This window comes from Carcharodon carcharias, chromosome 2 (assembly GCF_017639515.1).
Source record: "Carcharodon carcharias isolate sCarCar2 chromosome 2, sCarCar2.pri, whole genome shotgun sequence".
NCBI lineage: Eukaryota > Metazoa > Chordata > Chondrichthyes > Lamniformes > Lamnidae > Carcharodon > Carcharodon carcharias.
Genome location: NC_054468.1, coordinates 10,835,724 through 10,853,943, shown reverse-complemented (window position 1 = coordinate 10,853,943; position 18,220 = coordinate 10,835,724). Strand labels below are relative to the sequence as shown.

General features: G+C 42.7%; 1 protein-coding gene across 1 annotated transcript in view; it reads right to left on the bottom strand.

The window, feature by feature from the left end:
* LOC121273751 (zonadhesin-like) overlaps positions 1–18,220 on the bottom strand; it is a 112,343-nt gene that overhangs the window by 53,386 nt on the left and 40,737 nt on the right. The window contains exons 11-14 of the mRNA XM_041180915.1: positions 15,106–15,233; positions 14,396–14,664; positions 7,506–7,714; positions 1,301–1,445 (exon numbers count right to left, since the gene is read on the bottom strand). Coding sequence (XP_041036849.1) covers positions 1,301–1,445; positions 7,506–7,714; positions 14,396–14,664; positions 15,106–15,233 — 751 coding nt within the window. The remainder of the gene's footprint in view (positions 1–1,300; positions 1,446–7,505; positions 7,715–14,395; positions 14,665–15,105; positions 15,234–18,220) is intronic.

Here is an 18,220-nt window from a genome sequence, read left to right as displayed (position 1 = left end):
GCAAGCTCATCTATGATGCACTCCACAATTAAATATCCTGCCTATTCTCATAGACTACGGTCATGCAAGAAGAAAAAGGTCCTTGAGCAAGCTATAAGAGGGTTCTCAGTGCTGTTCAACAATGCCAAAGAAAGAGTTAGTACCTTCAGAAAAGGTGGCAAGAAAATTAGGGAAATAGTTTTGTAGACCATCTAAAATAATGTGTACTGTTATGGCACAGCGAATAGTAAATGACAAGCTGCTCAAATCCCAGAGGGAAACTTGAAAGAACCACCACAACTGTTTTGCAATTTGTTTTTTATTTCAAGATGCATGCCTTGAATTCAATAGTAATAAGTCCACCGAGTCATAGGTGTTTATCACAAAACTAAATTAAACATTTATTAATAGAAGAAAAGATTTTAAGCACATACATAGATCTACAAATTATTACTATAATAACTCCTAAATACCCTAATTATTCTGACTCCCAGTTACACTCCCGTTAAGGCAACAGTAAAAACAAATACATTTCAACAGACCCAGGCAAAGCACTCAATACCCTGGACAGTGATATTCAGTGAGTTTTCTTAGCTTCGGTTCCTGTAGCTTGATGTATAAAGGCTGGAGGCTTTTCACACTTGATCTTAGAATACCTTCCACCTTACACATAATCTCATCTCCTTTATACATGTTTCTCCATTTTACTGCAAATTCCATTGTTCCCATATGTTTTTGCAACTATACTTTTCTCATATTATAAATCCTTTCATAGTACTCATATTATCAGTAACATTTGGGAAAAATAAACACACTGTTTGGCTTAGCCTCTTATGACTAAGTGTAAATCTTATCATCTTTTTGAAATTCAAACTAACCTAATTTATCTAAAAATGAAAATGTTCCTCACATCCCACATTCTAAAACTTCAGCCATGTTTACATATTTGCATTTCAAACCTGGCTTCCCTTTTGATAACTCAAAAGCTTCAGACTAGTTGCCTCCAATTCAATTAAACTCCCTCCCCCACATCCACACAGAGAAACTAATCCAAACCTCACCATTAACCTACCTTTACAATAAACCACAATAACATTATGAAAATGATTATATTTTCATGACAGTGCATCTCTTAACTGCTATAACTGGCCAACAGAAGATGGCAATGTAGAACTGAGACAGCTGGTTTGCTCGCAAACATTTTACCCTCTTGGGGAAACTATATTGAGTGGACATTTCACAGCCTGGTTTTATTAAAAATAATTCATCAAATGTTAATACATTCTGAAGAATATAGTAGCTACCACTTTCAGTTACAAACCAGTGGATCTGCAGATATATTGCCCATTTTTCTTCAGACTGCAGTTCTCATTAGGGCTACAGCCATAGTCTGTGCAGTTTATCTCACCGCCTTTTCCACAGCTACATTTTTGGGCACAGTGGGGGGTCAGCCAAATCTCTCCAATCTGAAACAGTTGCACACAGATGTTATTAAAGTTATATAGACATACCGATATGACAAGGCTAAACAATGCATGTTTGTAGGAGAGAACAGTAACCAACTTCCACTGATGTTTTATAACATCTTTACTAAGAAAATCTCAGTGGTATAATTAATTAGGGTTGCCAACTCTCCAGGATTGGCCTGGTGTCTCCAGCAATTGAAGATCAATTTCCAGGACACTGCTGTGTGCAACTCTGGAGAAAAATCATAGGGACGTTAAAAAATAATGCTTTTTTATTTCCTTTGAGCATTTCTCTTTACTAGATATAAAAATATTGAAAATGAGAAATAAAAGCTGTTTGGCAGACAGTCAAGCATTATCCAATTGGGTAATGAGTTTTTTGCTTTGGAATGCAGTCTGTGACAAGGATGAATGTGTTGACTAACTAATGGCACGAGCATGAGGCAAGACTTGTGATGAAACCTCCAGGAATACATCTTATTACAGTTGGCAACGCTAAAAATAATGAACACAAGTATCAGATAAAAACAAAAAACTTTCCAGTAGGTCTATCAGTATCTAAAAAGAAAAAACATATGTTAATACTCTACATGCAAATCTTTGCCTGTTTAAGGGGTCTATCACATGCTGCAGGCATGTTTTCAAGAGCAGTAATGCCAGTCTTTCCCTCACTTTTGCAGGATTGACACATTCTGCCTTATATCTACTTGTATGGTAGTATAACCCAGGGATGGAACAACAGCATCCCCTTGTGATCTAGGCCAGATCTTCACATATTTCCTTTGGTCTTGCTGCAGGTGGATTGGGTTACTGTTGATTAAGGCAGGGTTTGGTTCAAATCATTAAACTGTTTTGTTCCACAGTAAGGTGAAACAGTAAGTATGATCAGATTCACATAGTTCAATTGATGCAATTTTTGGCCTTTCTGCCTCAGTTTCTCTGTTGCAAAGTAAGTCTGCCTTTAAATTGTTGTAACCCTATTCCTGAATTAATTGTGATAAATACTAAAAAGCTTTCCAATACAATGGATTTGATATGTTAACTGATTACAAAGAAAAGTTACTAAATTATTTGCTTGTCTGTATGAGTGACTCATTGGGTCAGTGTTTTGTCTCTAAGTCACAGGGCACCATTTAATTTCTGGGGTCAGGACCATTTCTGGGTCCTGCCCTTGCCAGAGACCCAATAGATCACCAGATCAATTAAGGGCAGGAACAAGAGACCCACCGGCCCTGAACCATTGGCAGCCTCACTTTCAGAGGTGGGAGCTATTCATGTAAGAACATAGGAGCAGGAGTAGGCTATTCAGCCCCTCGAGCCTTCTCTGCCATTTAATTAAGTCATGGCTGATCATCTACCTCTATGTCATCTTTCACACTATCCCTGTATCCCTCGATGTCATTGGTATCTAGAAATCTATCAGCCTCTGCGTTGAACAGGCTCAATGATTGAGCCTCCACAGCCCTCTGGGGTACAGAATTCCAAAGATTCACCACCCTCTGATTGAAAAAATTCCTCCTCATCTAGGTACTAAATAACCTACCCATTATTCTGAGACTATATCCCCTGGATCTAGACTCCCCAACTGGAGGAAACATCCTTCCTGTCGAACCCTGAAAGAATTTTCTCTGCTTCAATGAGATCACCTCTCATTCTTCTAAACTCTAGAGAATACAGGCCCAGTCTCCTCAATCTCTCCTCATAGGAGAATCCCGTCATCGCAGGAATCAGTCCGGTGAACCTTCGTTGCATTCTCTCTATGACAAGTATATCCTTCCTTAGGTAAGGAGACTAAAACTGTACACACAACTCCAGGTGTGGTCTCACCAAGGCTCTATACAACTGCAACAATACTTCCTTACTCCTGTACTCAAACCCCCTTGCAATAAAAGTCAACATACCATTTGCCTTCCTAATTGCCTGTTGCAACTGCTTGTTAGCTTTTATCAACTTATGAACAAGAGCACCCAGGACCCTTTGGGCATTAACACTTACCAATCTCTCCCCATTTAAGAAGCACTCTGCATTTCTGTTTTATCCACCAAAGTGGATAACTTCACATTTTCCCACGTTATATTCCATTGTTATGGCACAGCCAATGGCAAATGCTAAGTTGTTCAAATCCCAAAGGGAAACTTGAAACAACTGCCACAACTTGTTTTGCAATTTGTATAAATTTTGAGATGAATGCCTTGAATTCAGTAGTAATAAGACCACCAAGTTTTACAGGTTTTTACAAAACTAGATTAAATATTTATTAATAAGAGAAATGATTTTAAATACATCAACGGATCTACAAATTACTACTATGATTACTTCTAAATCTCCTACTTAATCTGATTCCCAGCTACACTTTCATTAAGGCAACAGTAAGACACATAGGCCTGAATTTTTCCCGCATCAGGCGGGCTCAGCAGGAGCGGCAGGGATGGTCAGCAGGCTGACCACCACCCATGATCGGCTCCGCACCGCGATTTCACGCAAGTGAGCCAATTAAGGCCCACCCTGCGTGGATCACGAGCGGTAGCGTGAGCGATACCTGTGCGGGCAGGGGGGAGGAGGGAAAGTTGAGTCTAGCGTGCAAAAGAGCACTTCAATATCCCTGAGGCACCAAGCTGCCTCAGGGAGATTGAAGCGATTTTTAAAAAAAATAAAGACATTAAAAATTTAATGAAACATGTCACCTCATGTGGCTGTGTCACATGAGATGGGACATTTCTTATTTTCAAAATAAAGGTTTTATTTAGTTAGTCTTAGCTTTAGGAAACTTCATCCCGCTTGTGGATGTGGTTTCCCAAAAATGTAAAAGCAGCTTGGCCTTTTCGCCTGTCCGCCAACTGTTAGGCTGGATGGGCAGCATAAATTTCAGTTAATTAGGCCCTTAATGGCCTTAATAGGCCTTCCAATTATCGGCAGGCATGCAGCCGACTCTGGTGTGTGCCCACCAAATGAAATATCGTACGAGTGTGCAATGACGTTGGGACACACGCCCATGTCATTGCGCATCATATTACGTTCTGGTGTGCCAAAGGTAAAATTCAGACCATAAATTTTTAAAAGCCCAGGCAAAGAGATATGATACCCTGAACTAGTCGAATTCAAAATGAGTTATCTTAACTTCAGTTCTTTGAGGACAGCAGCTTGAGGCATAGATGCTGAAGGCTTTTCAAACTTGTCAGATCTTAGAAAATGCCTATCCTTACACACAGCCTTCATTCCTTTATACACATTTTCCCCTTTGAATGCAAATACCCATTGTTTCCCTATGTCTTTGGACTTTACTTCCCTGATCATAAAAAAAACATAGTACTAATTTTATCAGTAATCTTTGGGAAAAATAAACACACTGTTTCTAAACTTCACCTGGATAAGTGTAATATTTCACTCCGTCTTTTGAAAACAATCTAGTCTGGTTTATTTAAAAATGCAAATGACATTTTACACCTTACATTCTAAACTTCCCCCGTGTTTACCATATTTACATCAAAGCATTCAGACCAGCTGCCTTTAATCCAATTAAGTCACACATACCACTATTTTACAATAAATACCAATAACATTATTATATCTTCCTGACACCATCTGTCTGTCTAAATCTCCATGAAGCCTCTTTGCACCCTCCTCACATTCTCACCAAGTTTTGTGTCGTCATCAAATTTGGAAATATCACATTTGGTCCCCACATCCAAATCATTGACATAGATTGTGACTAGCTGGGGCCCAAGCACTAATCCTTGCAATGTCCCAGTAGTCACGGCTTGCCAACATGAGAATGATCAGTTTACCCCTACTCTCTGTTTTCTGCCCATTAGCCAATCCTCAATCCATGCCAGAATATTACCCCCAATTCCATGAGCTCTAATTTTGTTTACTAACCTCCTGTGTGGGACCTTATCCACAGTCTTCCTAAAATCCAAATATACCACACCCACTGGTTCTCCCTTATCTATTCTGCTAGTAATATCCTCAAAAAACTCCAACAGCTTTGTCAAACATGATTTCCCTTTCATAAGTCCATGTTGACTTTGCCCAATCCTACCATTATTTTCTGAAGGAGAGGGAGATAGAGACAGAGGGAGAGGGCACCTTCAAGGTGGAGGTGCCCTCTGAAGGTTTTTTAATAAAGCTTAAATTTATACTGGCCACAGTTGTGAGGTTGCTATTTTGAAGGAAAACCTATGTCTGCGGCTATGGCTATTTCACAGCCACGGGTAAAAAAGCTACTTGGAATACTAGCCCCAGTCTGTGATTGGGAGGTTGTCTCCATGCATCAGCCAGAATTCGGCAGCTGTGCAGGCCACACTTTCAACTGGAAAATTCCGTTGACATCTCCCCTATCAGGGCCTTAATTGGCTACCTGACACTTGCTTGCTGGTAGCCACCAGCTTCCTCCCGCCCCCAACCATCCACTTGTCAAATAACCTGGAAGGGGAACATGCCAGCAAATTGCTCCAATGCCAATTTTACAGCTTTCCCATGTTCTGTCCCACCTCCACGCAAAGGAAAACTTCTGCCCACAAGGTCATGGATTCAAACTGCACTCCAGGACTTCAGGACATAATCAGCTTGATACCCACCATCCAGCATTGATGGACCGGATACACTGCCTTTCAGAGGAGATGATTAACTGAGGTTTTGTCTGCCCATTCGGATGACTGTCAAAAATTCCATGGTGCTATTCAATGTAGAGTAGCGGAGTTCTCCCAGTGTTCCAGCCAATATTTATACCTCAACAGAAACCATTAAAAATAGATTATCTACTTGTTCATCTCATTACTGTTAGTAGGTCCTTGCTGTGTACAAACCAGTTGCTGCATTTGCCTACATAACAATATGGATGATACTTTGAAAGTAGCTGAAAGAAAAGCAGAAAATGCTGTAAGGACACAGCAGGTCTGACAGCATCTGTGTAGAGAAAAACAGAGTTTCTGACGTTTCAAGTCATTATGACCTTTCTTCAGACCTTTCTTCGAGTAACTCAACTTTGGCTCAAAACATCTGTTTTTCTCTCCACAGATGTTATCATCCTGCTGAGTTTTTCCAGCAGTTTTTTGCTTTTATCTTTAAAAGTAGCTCTTTGACTGTGAAGGGATAGCCAGAAGACATGAAAGTCTCTATATAAATTACAATTGTTTCTATTACCATGAAGAACAATGACTTTGGGAGCTTAATGTACATTCAATCTAATTTAATGGACATTCCGTCATTTTCTACTTCTCTTTAGCTCTGAAGAAGAGTCATACAGACTCGAAATGTTAACTCTGTTTCTCTCTCCACAGATGCTGTCAGACCTAATGAGTTTTTCCAGCATTTTCTGTTTTTATTTCTGAGCTTCAGCATCTGCAGTATTTTGCCTTTATTCAATCTTTGTGACCTTGATCCTTTCAAAATCAAATATAGAGGGAATAGAAAGAATCAGTGTCCTCTTCTGATGCAGTATAAATTGTTGCTCCCTTTAAGATTTGATGTTCTTGTGAATCTCTTTTCTCTTTTCTCAACAATACTCAAGTTCTGTACCACGAAGTGACAATTTGCATTCATGTAATAATACATTAAACAACATCCCAAAGTGCTTTTACAGACACTGTTAAAGTCTCACAAACAGCAATTAGATAAATGACCAGATAATGCTTCAGTGATAATAAAAACAGAAAATGCTCGAAAAATTCAGCAGGTCTGGCAACATCTGTGGAGAGAGAAACAGTAACATTTCAAGTCGAATCTGACTCTTCTTCAGAACAGATGGTTCCATGATGTCGATTAAGGGATAAACATTTGCCAGAAAACAGCCTGCTCTTCTTTGAATAATATCATGGAATCTTTTACATCCACCTGAGAAAGCAGACAGTGTAGCAGATCCTCAGTAATTCAACGAACATTGATCTAGGTTATATGCTCAAATCTTTGGAGTGCAATTGAACCCACTACCTTCTGACTCAGAGGCAAGAGTGCTATCACTGAGTCAAGACACTTTCGATCAAGGAACATGTATAACCAATTTATCAAATTTTGTAATCTTTCCTGAAGTTAGTTTAGTGAGCTTTTTCTAGGCATACTTACACAATGATAATCATCGTTTTTGTCCCTGCAGCCGCATTCACTGATTGGAACACATTTGTCATCACTGAATACAAAGCCATTGTCACATACACATCCTTCCATACACACAGAAGGCCTGTCACAGCTCGATTCTGCATAGATATTATTGCATGTAGGAGGACAAGCTGGAGCACAGGTCATATAGTAGCTGTTCGGTGGACAATATAGAGCTGCAAAGGCAAATATAAAACATTTCCACGAGGTCAATTAATGAGGTTTACCAGATCAGGTGAAAGAGCAAAGGCAAAAGTAATTTAATAACTTTCAACAGTCCTTGAGCGAATCAAATCATTTGTTCTTTATAAGTTGAACCAAGCAGGAAGACAACCAAAACAATTTCAGGTGCACATATATGCCAAATAATCTTATGACAGTTGAATTCAACTTTATTATTTTCAAGTTCTTTGCAGTATGTTCTTATTCCAAGCAATAGATCCTATTGGACCTGATTGGTAATGTCTTGTCCTGATGTACTTTTCTGTTTAGAATCTTTGTATAATAGTTTTCTGCTTATTCCTTCTCACCAATTCTCTCCCCCTGCATCTCTCCAGAAGGTGAAGATTCATTGTCTGCTTGCTACGATCTGGCTCAAAGGTTTCAGTATCTTCCTCAAGTGATCATGATTCATGTTGAGTCTTGGAATGTAAATGATATAGGTCATCCTACATAGAGGGTATTTTAACCCAACCCCCTCCAAGCAGCAGTTACAGGGTAGTGATTAAGAGCATGAACCCTGGACAATTTCACTTCCCAAACATTGGGAGTTGACATCAATCCCATTGCTCTTAATACCAACCTGGTAGAAGGCAAGTAAGTCAATAAAGAATGAAAATTGAATCGAAGATTTCACAGGCTGTATAGCCAGCTCTCAATGAATAAAGCTACCTAAGCATTGTGGAGCTCAATTCTCTGATCTTTTTACATTTATTACAAAATAAACCTGGAATTACATGAGTTATCTCACAGATCTCCAGGTTCTTTTCTAATAATGTTAATAGTTACTTCAATGGCAACAATTGGGAAGGTGCACAATTTAAATTTTTATACTTCCCCATATTGTATGGTTACATACTTCACCTTGTCTATCTTTTAATGAAGGACTATATACTGCCATCATTTGATTTAGTTATATGACTTTATGGAGGGTTACTAATTACTTCACAGAATCACAGAATTGTTACGACGCTGAAGGAAGCCATTCAGCCCATCGTGTCTGCACCTGCTCTCCAAATGAGCTTTATGACTTAGTGCCATTATCCTGCCTGTTCCTTGTAACACTGTACATTGTTTCTTTTAAAATAATCATCTAATGCCTTCTTGAATGCCTTGATTGAACCTGCCTCTGCCACGCTTCCAGGCAGTGCATTCCAGACCCAAACCACTCGCTGTGCGAAAAGATTTCTTCTCACATCACATTTGCTTCTTTTGCAAATCACTTTAAATCTGTGCCTTCTTAATTTTGATCTTTTAATGAGCAGAATCTTGATTTTGATTTTGCTTATTGCATTAAGTGCAATGACAGCAGAAAATGAGCCATTCTTACAATAGTTTTGTGAGTCACCGCTGAATGCACTGGATGACGTGGGATATGGATAACCATCAGGTTATTCTTAATTTGACAAACAACAAGTCACCCTTAGGTTTAATTCCTTCTATGTGCTAATTATAACACATTGTTATTTTAAACTGCTAACAGCTGGTAAATGTTGAAGGCAGCAGTTTAGGTATAGTACACAAAAAATAGCTTCCAATTTATAAATATATATATATATATTTATATGTATGTAAATATAAAACTGTGCGTGGACAAATGAAGCCACACACATTGTGGGAGTATTTAGGAAATGTGTGGTTAGTCACCTTGATCAAAAAGCTGAGAATACCTTGGCAAGAAATTATGTGAAAGAAATGTCCCTCTTTTCGGGGCTGAATCTTATGCTGGGTTGGCGTTGACACTGCTGGGAGGAATAATGTATCCTTGTAGCTAAACCTGGGGATCCCTAGACTTTACCATAAATAATTGTCAAAAATTCACAAGCCAATGATCCTGAAACATATGTCAGAGTAATACCAAATCAGGGCTGGTGGGGGGATTGGTGGCAGGTCAGTGGTTTTATCACTGGGCTAGTAATCCAGAGAACCAGGATAATGCCCTTGGGACCTGAGTTCCAATCCCACCACAGCAGATGGTGGAATTTGAATTCAATAAAAATCTGGAATTAAAAATCTAATGATGACTATGAAAAAAGTGTCCTTCGTTTAGGGAAGGAAAGCTGCCATCCTTACCTGGTCTACATGTGACTCTAGGTCCAATACAATGACACTTGACTCCTTAATGGCCTCTGAAATGGCCTAACAAGCCATTCAGTTGCATCAAAACACTACAGAAAATTGGATAAGGAATGAAACTGGGAAATCGGCATCGACCTAGGCACTGGAAATGACAACGACCCTGCAAAGTCCTCCTTACTAACATTTGGGGGCTTGTGCCAAAATTGGAAGAGCTGTCTCGCAGACTAGTCAAGCAACAGCCTGACATAGTCAAACTCATGGAATCACACCTTACAGATAATGTCCCAGACACCACCATCACCATCCCTGGGTATGTCCTGTCTCACAGGTAGGGCAGACCCAGCAGAGGTGGCTGCACATTGGTATACAGTCAGGAGGGAGTTGACCTGGGAGTCATCAACTTCGACTCCGGACACCATGAAGTCTCATGGCATCAGGTCAAACATGGGCATGGAAACCTCCTGCTGATTGCCATGTGCCACCCCCACAACACCAGCAATGCACCCCCACAACCCCGCCACCCATTCTCGCAGCCTCAGCTGATGAATCAGTACTCCTTCATCTTGAACACCGCTTGGAGGAAGCACTGAGGGTGGCTAGGGTGCAGAATGCACTCTAGGCGGGGACTTCAATGTCCATCACCAAGAATGACTTGGAAGCACTAGTACAGACCAAGCTGGCAGAGTCCTAAAGGACATAACTGCGAGACAGGGTCAGATGTTGAGGGAGCCAGCAAGAAGGAAAAACAAACTTGACCTCGTCCTCACCAGCCTGTCTACCGTAGATGCATCTGTCCCTGACAATATCCGTAGGAGTGACCACCGTGCAGTCCTTGTGGAATCGAAGTCCCATCTTCACATTGAGGATACCCTCCATCGTGTTATGTGGCACTACCACCGTGCTAAATGGGACAGATTTCGAACATCAACTCAAGACTGGGCATCCATGAGGTGCTGTGGCCCATCAGCAGCAGCAGAATTGTACTCAACCACAATCTGTAAACTAATGACCCGGCATATCCCCCACTCTACTATTACCACCAAACCAGGGGATCAACCCTGGCTTAATGAAGAGTGCAGGAGGGCAAGCCAGGAGCAGCACCAGGCATACTTAAAAGTGAGGTGTCAACCTGGTGAAGCTACAGCACAGGATTACTTGCGTTCCAAACAGCATAAGCAGCAAGCAATACACAGAGCTAAGCGATTCCACAACCAATGGATCAGATCTAAGCTGTGGAGTTCTGCCACATCCAGTTGTGAATGGTGGTGGGCAATTAAACAGCTCACTGGAGGAGGAGGCTACACAAATATCCCCATCCTCAACAATGGGGGAGCACAGCAAATCGGTGCAAAAGATAAGGCTGAAGCATTTACAACCATCTTCAGCCAGAAGTGCTGCCAGAGTGGATGATCCAGCTCGGCCTCCTCCTGAGGTCCCCAGCATCACAAATGCCAGCCTTCAGCCAATTCAATTCACTCCACGTGATACCAAGAAACAGCTGGAGGCACTGGATAGTGCAAAGTCTATAAGCCCTGACAATATTCAGGCAATAGTACTGGAGACTTGTGTGTCAGAACTTGCCGCGCCCCTAGCCAAGCTGTTCCAGTACAGCTACAACATTGGCACTGGGGAGAGAATTCAGAAATTTGGAGTGTAAAGGGACTTGGGAGTCCTAGTCCAGGATTCTCTTAAGGTTAACTTGCAGGTTGATGCGGTAGTTAGTAAGGCAAATGCAATGTTGGCATTTATTTCGAGAGGACTAGAATATAAAAGCAGGGACATGCTGCTGAGGCTTTATAAGGCTCTGGTCTGACCACATTTAGAATATTGTGAGCAATGTTGGGCCCCGTATCTCAGGAAGGATGTGCTGGCCCTGGAGAGGGTCCAGAGGAGGTTCACGAGAACGATCCCAGGAATGAAAGGCTTAACATATGAGGAATGTTTGAGGACTCTGGGTCTATACTCGATGGAGGTTAGAAGGATGAGGGGGGATCTGACTGAAACTTACAGAATACTGAAAGGTCTGGATAGAGTGGACGTGGGGAAGATGTTTCCATTAGTAGGAGAGTCTAGGACCCGAGGGCACAGCCTCAGAGTAAAGGGAAGACTTTTTAGAACACAGATGAGGAGAAACTTCTTTAGCCAGAGAGTGGTGAATCTATGGAATTCATTGCCACAGAAGGCTCTGGAGGTCAGGTCATTGAGTGTATTTAAGACCGAGATAGATAGGTTCTTAATTGGTAAGGGGATCAAAGGTTACGGGGATGAGGCGGGAGAATAGGGTTGAGAAACTTATCAGCCATGATTGAATGACTTGATGGGCCGAATGGCCTAATTTCTGCTCCTTTGTCTTATGGTCTTATGGTCTACCTAGCTATGTGGAAAATTGCCCAGGTATGTTACGTACATAAAAGCAGGACAAATCCAACCCAGCCAATTACTGCCCCATCAGTCGACTCTTCATCATCAGTAAAGTGATGGAGGTGTCATCAACAGTGCTATCAAGCAGCACTTGCTTAGCAATAAGCTGCTCACTGACGCTCAGTTTGGGTTTCGCCAGGGCCACTCAGCTGCTGACCTCATTACACCTCGCTTCAAACATGGACCAAAGAGCTGAACTCCAGAGGTGAGGTGAGAGTGACCACCCTTGACATCAAGGCAGCGTTTGACTGAAGGTGGCATCAAGGGGCCCTGGCAAAACTGAAGTTAATGGGAATCAGGGGAAAACTCTCCTCTGGTTGGAGTTATACCTAGCAGAAAGGAAGATGGTTGTGGTTGTTGGAGGTCAATCATCTCAGTTCCAGAACATCACTGCAGGAGTTCCACAGGGTAGTGTCCTAGGCCCAACCATCTTCAGCTGCTTCATCAATGACCTTCCTTCCATCATAAGGTCAGAAGTGGGTAGTTCGCTGATGATCACACAATGTTCAGCACCATTCGTGACTCCTCATATACTGAAGTAGTCCATGTCCAAATGCAGCAAGACCTGGACTTGGCTTGGGCTGACAAGTGGCAATTAGCATTCGTGCCACAATAGTACCAGCAATGACCATCTCAACAATAAAGAATCTAACCATCGCTTCTTGACATTCAATGGCATTACCATCACTGAATCCCCCATATTAACATCCTCGGGGTTACCTCATTGCTCACCTCCTGACTCACCAAAGCCTGTCCATAATCTACAAGGCACAAGCCATAAGAGCATAAGATATAGGAGCAGAAATTAGGCCATTCGGCCCATCGAGTCTGCTCCACCATTCAATCATGGTTGATAAGTTTCTCAACCCAGAATGTGATGGAATACTCCCCACTTGCCTGGATGAGTGCAGCTCCAACAACACTCAAAAAGCTTGACACCATCCAAGACAAAGTAGCCCGTTTGATTGGCACCCCATCCACAAACATTCATTTCCTGCACTATTGACACACAGTGGCTGCAGTGTGTACCATCTACAAGATGCACTGCAGAAATTCACCAAGGCTCCTTAGACTGCACCTTCGATTCCCACGACCAGTACCATCTAGAAGGACAAGAGCAGCAGACAGATGGGAACACCACTACCTGGGAGTTCCCTTCCAAGCCACTCACCATCCTGACTTGGAAATATATCGCTGTTCCTTCACTGTCGCTGGGTCAAGATCCTGGAACTCCCTCCCTAACAGCACTGTGGGTGTACCTACACCACATGGACTGCAGCGGTTCAAGAAGGCAGCTCACTACCGTTTTCTCAAGGGCAATTAGGGATGGGCAATAAATGATGGCCTAGCCAGAGATGCCCACATCCCATGAATGAATAGAAAAAAGATCTCTGCTGTTGATCCACTTGAATACGTAGAGTCAAGGGAAGATCATCTGATCTGAATTCCTCCAGTATGTAACTGCATTACTAGAGCTGTTTTTAGGCCTGGCGCCTTGTGCAGTGGGCTACACATTGTTATGTGGGATGGGGGAGTGGGGGTAATGTTGGCACCTGGAAGCTTCCTGATAATGCTCTAGAAGCTCTGAAAAACATTAAAGAAGTATGTTACTTGCTTATCTGCTGGGTCCAGGCCTTGACCTTGTCCTCGACCCCCATATTGGGTTTCCAATCGCCTCTGGCCAACCTGCATTAACCCTAAGCTGGATCTTTTGAGAACCAGGTTCCAGGGACTCCCAATGTGGGGGGTCAATTCATTCTCCTGCACTGATGACTGTTTTGGTGTAGTTGGAGGCTATGATCACAGCAGGCCATCACAGATATTTCAATGCTTGTCTGGGATCTAGCATACACCTTTGATCTTCGTGATGTACTAGGTCCCACCAAAGCTACAGTGGGCAAAGGTCAAATGGGTTGTGTATTTTCAGGCCTCGCTTTCTTTAAATTTTTCAGAATCTATGCCTCTTCATTGTACCTTGTTTCATGTATCACATTGTGACAATGCTACATTGCACCATATTTTTGAATATCCTTACACATATATGTGTGTGAGTTATTTAACTTTCATTGACTTCATCTCTCTTCTGCAAATAACAGTTAACATAATATAATAATAAGAACATATGATAATCAACTTACGGCAGAAAGTACTGTTCCTCCAAAAAATTTCTACTCCCTCTTCCTTACAAGCATCAACATAATTCTGGATGTTATCGCAGAGTGCTGGAAGCATTCCATTATATTTGCACATGTCCTGCATACAGTCCTCGATGAAAAAATGCGGATTAACAAAGTGATGACAAGATTTGTACTTATCGTACAGCAGTTCCTGGCACTGGGACTCAATGATCAATTTCTCTCCTGGAGTGCAAACAGAGTCCATTTGTTTTCTATTGACTGGTTGACAGCTAGTAAAAACAGACAGCACAGATTTTATTATACTTCAAATATTCTAACCCTTTTCTTTAAATAGCTGGCTCTGAACGGCATGCCTTTAAAATGCTATTACAACAGTCTGCAAATAAGTGATGTTAATGGTAAACTCAAACACGATTAACATGTCCATAACAATTAAGATGCTCCTTTCTCTATTTACAGGCAGAGAGAAATGTTATATAAGCATTTGTATGGTAATGTGTCACTGATAATTTTTATATACGTTAGAAAGCTTCAATCCAAAGTATTGTAGTGGCCATCGTACCCAGGATTTAGTATATACTTACTCCTGTTTCTATGATGATGTTAACACCTTATGGCAACTTTCAGTTTTCTATTATTCACTTATGTGTAATGAATGAGGAAAAAGTATTTTTGTGCGTCTCTGTGATACATACAGGTTTAAATCTTACCCTGCATTGCTGTATTCCTCTGACTTCCAACTGTTTCCAAAGTGAGTTAAACTGGGTGCAATGATTCCATCAGGCATTTGAAACTCATCAGCTTTTTGACCGTTATAATTACCGCACATACCACACACCTATAGTAATAAAAGGATGGTTTCTCAAAAGTGATAATAAGGAAGAGATGACATTAGATAAGGGTATAATGTAACATATAAAACCTAAGAAAATTGCATTTTTTTATTCTTCTTCATGTAAACAATAAACTGATATTAGGAAGACTTAGTCAAATTTTCAATTTGATCCGTTGGGAAATGGTCAGTTCCTAGATGCTGGGAAAATGGCTGTGGAGAACAATAGGTCAGATATGCAGCCCCACCACACTGCCACCAAGCCACTCACCATCCTGACTTGGAAATATATCACCATTTCTTCACTGTCACTGGGTCAAAATCCTGAAATTCCCTCTCTAACAGCACTGTGGGTGTACCTAAACCACAGGGGCTTCAGCGGTTCAAGGAAGCGGCTCACCAACACCTTTTCGAGGGTAATTAGGGATGGGTAATAAATGCTGGCCTAGCCAGGGATGCCCACATCCCATGAAAGAATTTAAAAAAAAGTAATGCAATAGTCATAATCCACCATTGGGGTAGTGAGGGGGCAGGAAGAAAAATTCCTGATGCTTTTAATTCCATTTTCACTTTCCCCAGTGGGCTGGACAAAAATGGGGTGGGGGGGGGTGGGGGGGGCAGCGGCAGGGGTACCTGGCCTTAGACCTTTGCAGGCTTCAGGGTCTGCAATGTTCTGGGAACAGCTGAAATTCAGTTGTGTATTTCCAGAGGGGGACTTGTACTAGGAGAGCACCTGGATCATGCAAGTGCTTTGACCTGCGCAGATGCGCAAGGACCCAGGAGACGAGACTCTACACAAAACCTTTGTTCAGTGAACCAAAAGATAATGTATAGTAAACAGGCCCCTCTTTGGAAAAACACGAGAGGTGCCTCTCCTGCCAAAATACTTTAAACAGAGCAAAGTGTTCTTTGTATTTTGATCTGTGTTTACAAATATTATATACAATATGAGCTTCAAAAGATTAAAGTATACTAAAAATAAACCTAAGTTTAAGTTTTAAATCACAAATTGGCTCACAGTGAACTTGGGTACTGCAAAACTAAACATTTGGCCAAAATATTTTGGATGGTGGGGTTTCCATTCCTGCCATTCACCTGCCCCACAGCCATTTCATACTAGAATAAGCAGGCAGGGCTTTCACCTCACTCAGGAAGCGGTCCTGCCTTACAGAGTTGCTGGCCAATCTCTCTAGTCCCTGCAGCAACAGGAGCTGCAGTGGACAGAAGTGAAAGTGTATGAAGGTGACAGGACTGGATGGCAAGGTAAGTTTTCGGGGTCCCGGGGTTGGGGGGGTGGGGGAGGTGGAGGGGGGGGGGGCGGATAAGGAATACCTGGGGGATGAAAGAGGGTGGAAGATTGGAATGTTGGGGGAGAGGTCGGGGAGGGGGGAGGGGGAGGGTCCAGCGGCCACTGGACCTTAAGACCAGGGAGGGTGGTGTGGGATTGGCCGGAGTTAGAAGGGACTCCTGATGGGGGACCCCATGCCTTCCCACCAGAGACCTAAGCTCAATCATTATTGGCCACTTAAGGGGCTTAATTGGGACAAGGATCCGAATCCTTGCCTGTCTCAGTGTAAAATCGCTGCAGGTCAGAGAGAGTGGGAACCAGAGGGAAGCCCTTTCCTTCTATTTCATGCCCCCACCCCCCCCGTCAGGTTTTTAGGCAGTTGGTGGGGGTGGGGGGGGCATGACATTCAGGCCTCACATTTTGCAGGTACTCCATCTAAGTTTATCTGCCAGCTTAGGTGCTGAATTAGCTTCCCTCTGCAACCTCAGACTTACAGTGAGTCTATACAGTGAAAATCACAAGGTCTTTCAATTCTGTAGGCCGTGGAGCTGAATCCCATCTTCTCTGATACACATGAACTTTATAAGAAAAGCTGAGTGACTAGTAGAGAGGTTGCTAGTTGATTTTTTCCCTTCCCTCACCTAGGGCTGCTCAGGCTAATTGGATGAACCTTACTGCTCCCCATTCTCAGAGCTGCTAATCCATGACAGATCAGGGCATACCCTGGCTGCTTTGGAGTTTGTACTAAATAGGCCATTGGAGAAATTAGATCTCTCAGCAGTTGATAGTTTTAAGCCCAGTGTACTGCTTGTGCTGTTGCGTCCTATAGCCAAGTGATCCTGGCTCATAGCTTGCTCTGTACTCATCTCTGTCTGCATCACTTATTGATTGTTTAGGTGGAATTTTCTGAGCTTGCTGGTGATGGGCATGATAGGTGGTGTGCACGGAAAATATAGCGTGACCTGCTTCATGACAGTGTGAAGGCAGGTTGTGATTGTCTGCTCAGCCCGCCAATGGTGGGCCACATTTCCTGCCATCAGTCAGCAGGGAGTTAACTGTAGTACATCAGCATATAATTAACAGGCCAACCTGCCAGGCTCTTGGAGCCATGCTGTATTGTCCATCCACGTCGGTGGGAAAGCATGCTGATGTGTTTCACAACAGCTTGCAGTCAATGTGCATTTGGCAGCCTTCACTTTAGGGGAACTGAAGTGAGTGAGCAGCAGCGTTCTCCACAGCTCACCTGTTGTTTATAGGCCTCAAGGGCGCCAGGGGAGGGGGCAACTGATGCCTGGCCCCCGAGGTGACTACTGAGGCGGGGGGTTGTCCGGGGGCAAGTGCTGGCCAGCCTCAGAGGTGACCACTGTCGGTGGGGTGGGGTTCAAGTGCTGCCCTGGTGCTTCATCCTGTGCATAGGCAGTCGAGGTGGGGGTCAGGGTAAGCTAGGGAAGTGGCCACACATTAGGGAAACCTTTATAAACTGACCATGCCTCTGCAACTGAGACAGATCAGGCGCAGTCACAATGATATGACTGGGGTTGGACTCCTAGCCTGCCCACCCATGCAAGCAACACAGAGGCACCAAAGGGCCACCAAGCACTCCATACCTTACCGCTCGCCACACACTTCAAGTCCGTCACCACTTTATTGGACTGTGGAGCGGTTGGACTGCATATGTTGTACAATCTCCTCGCCAATGCTGGCC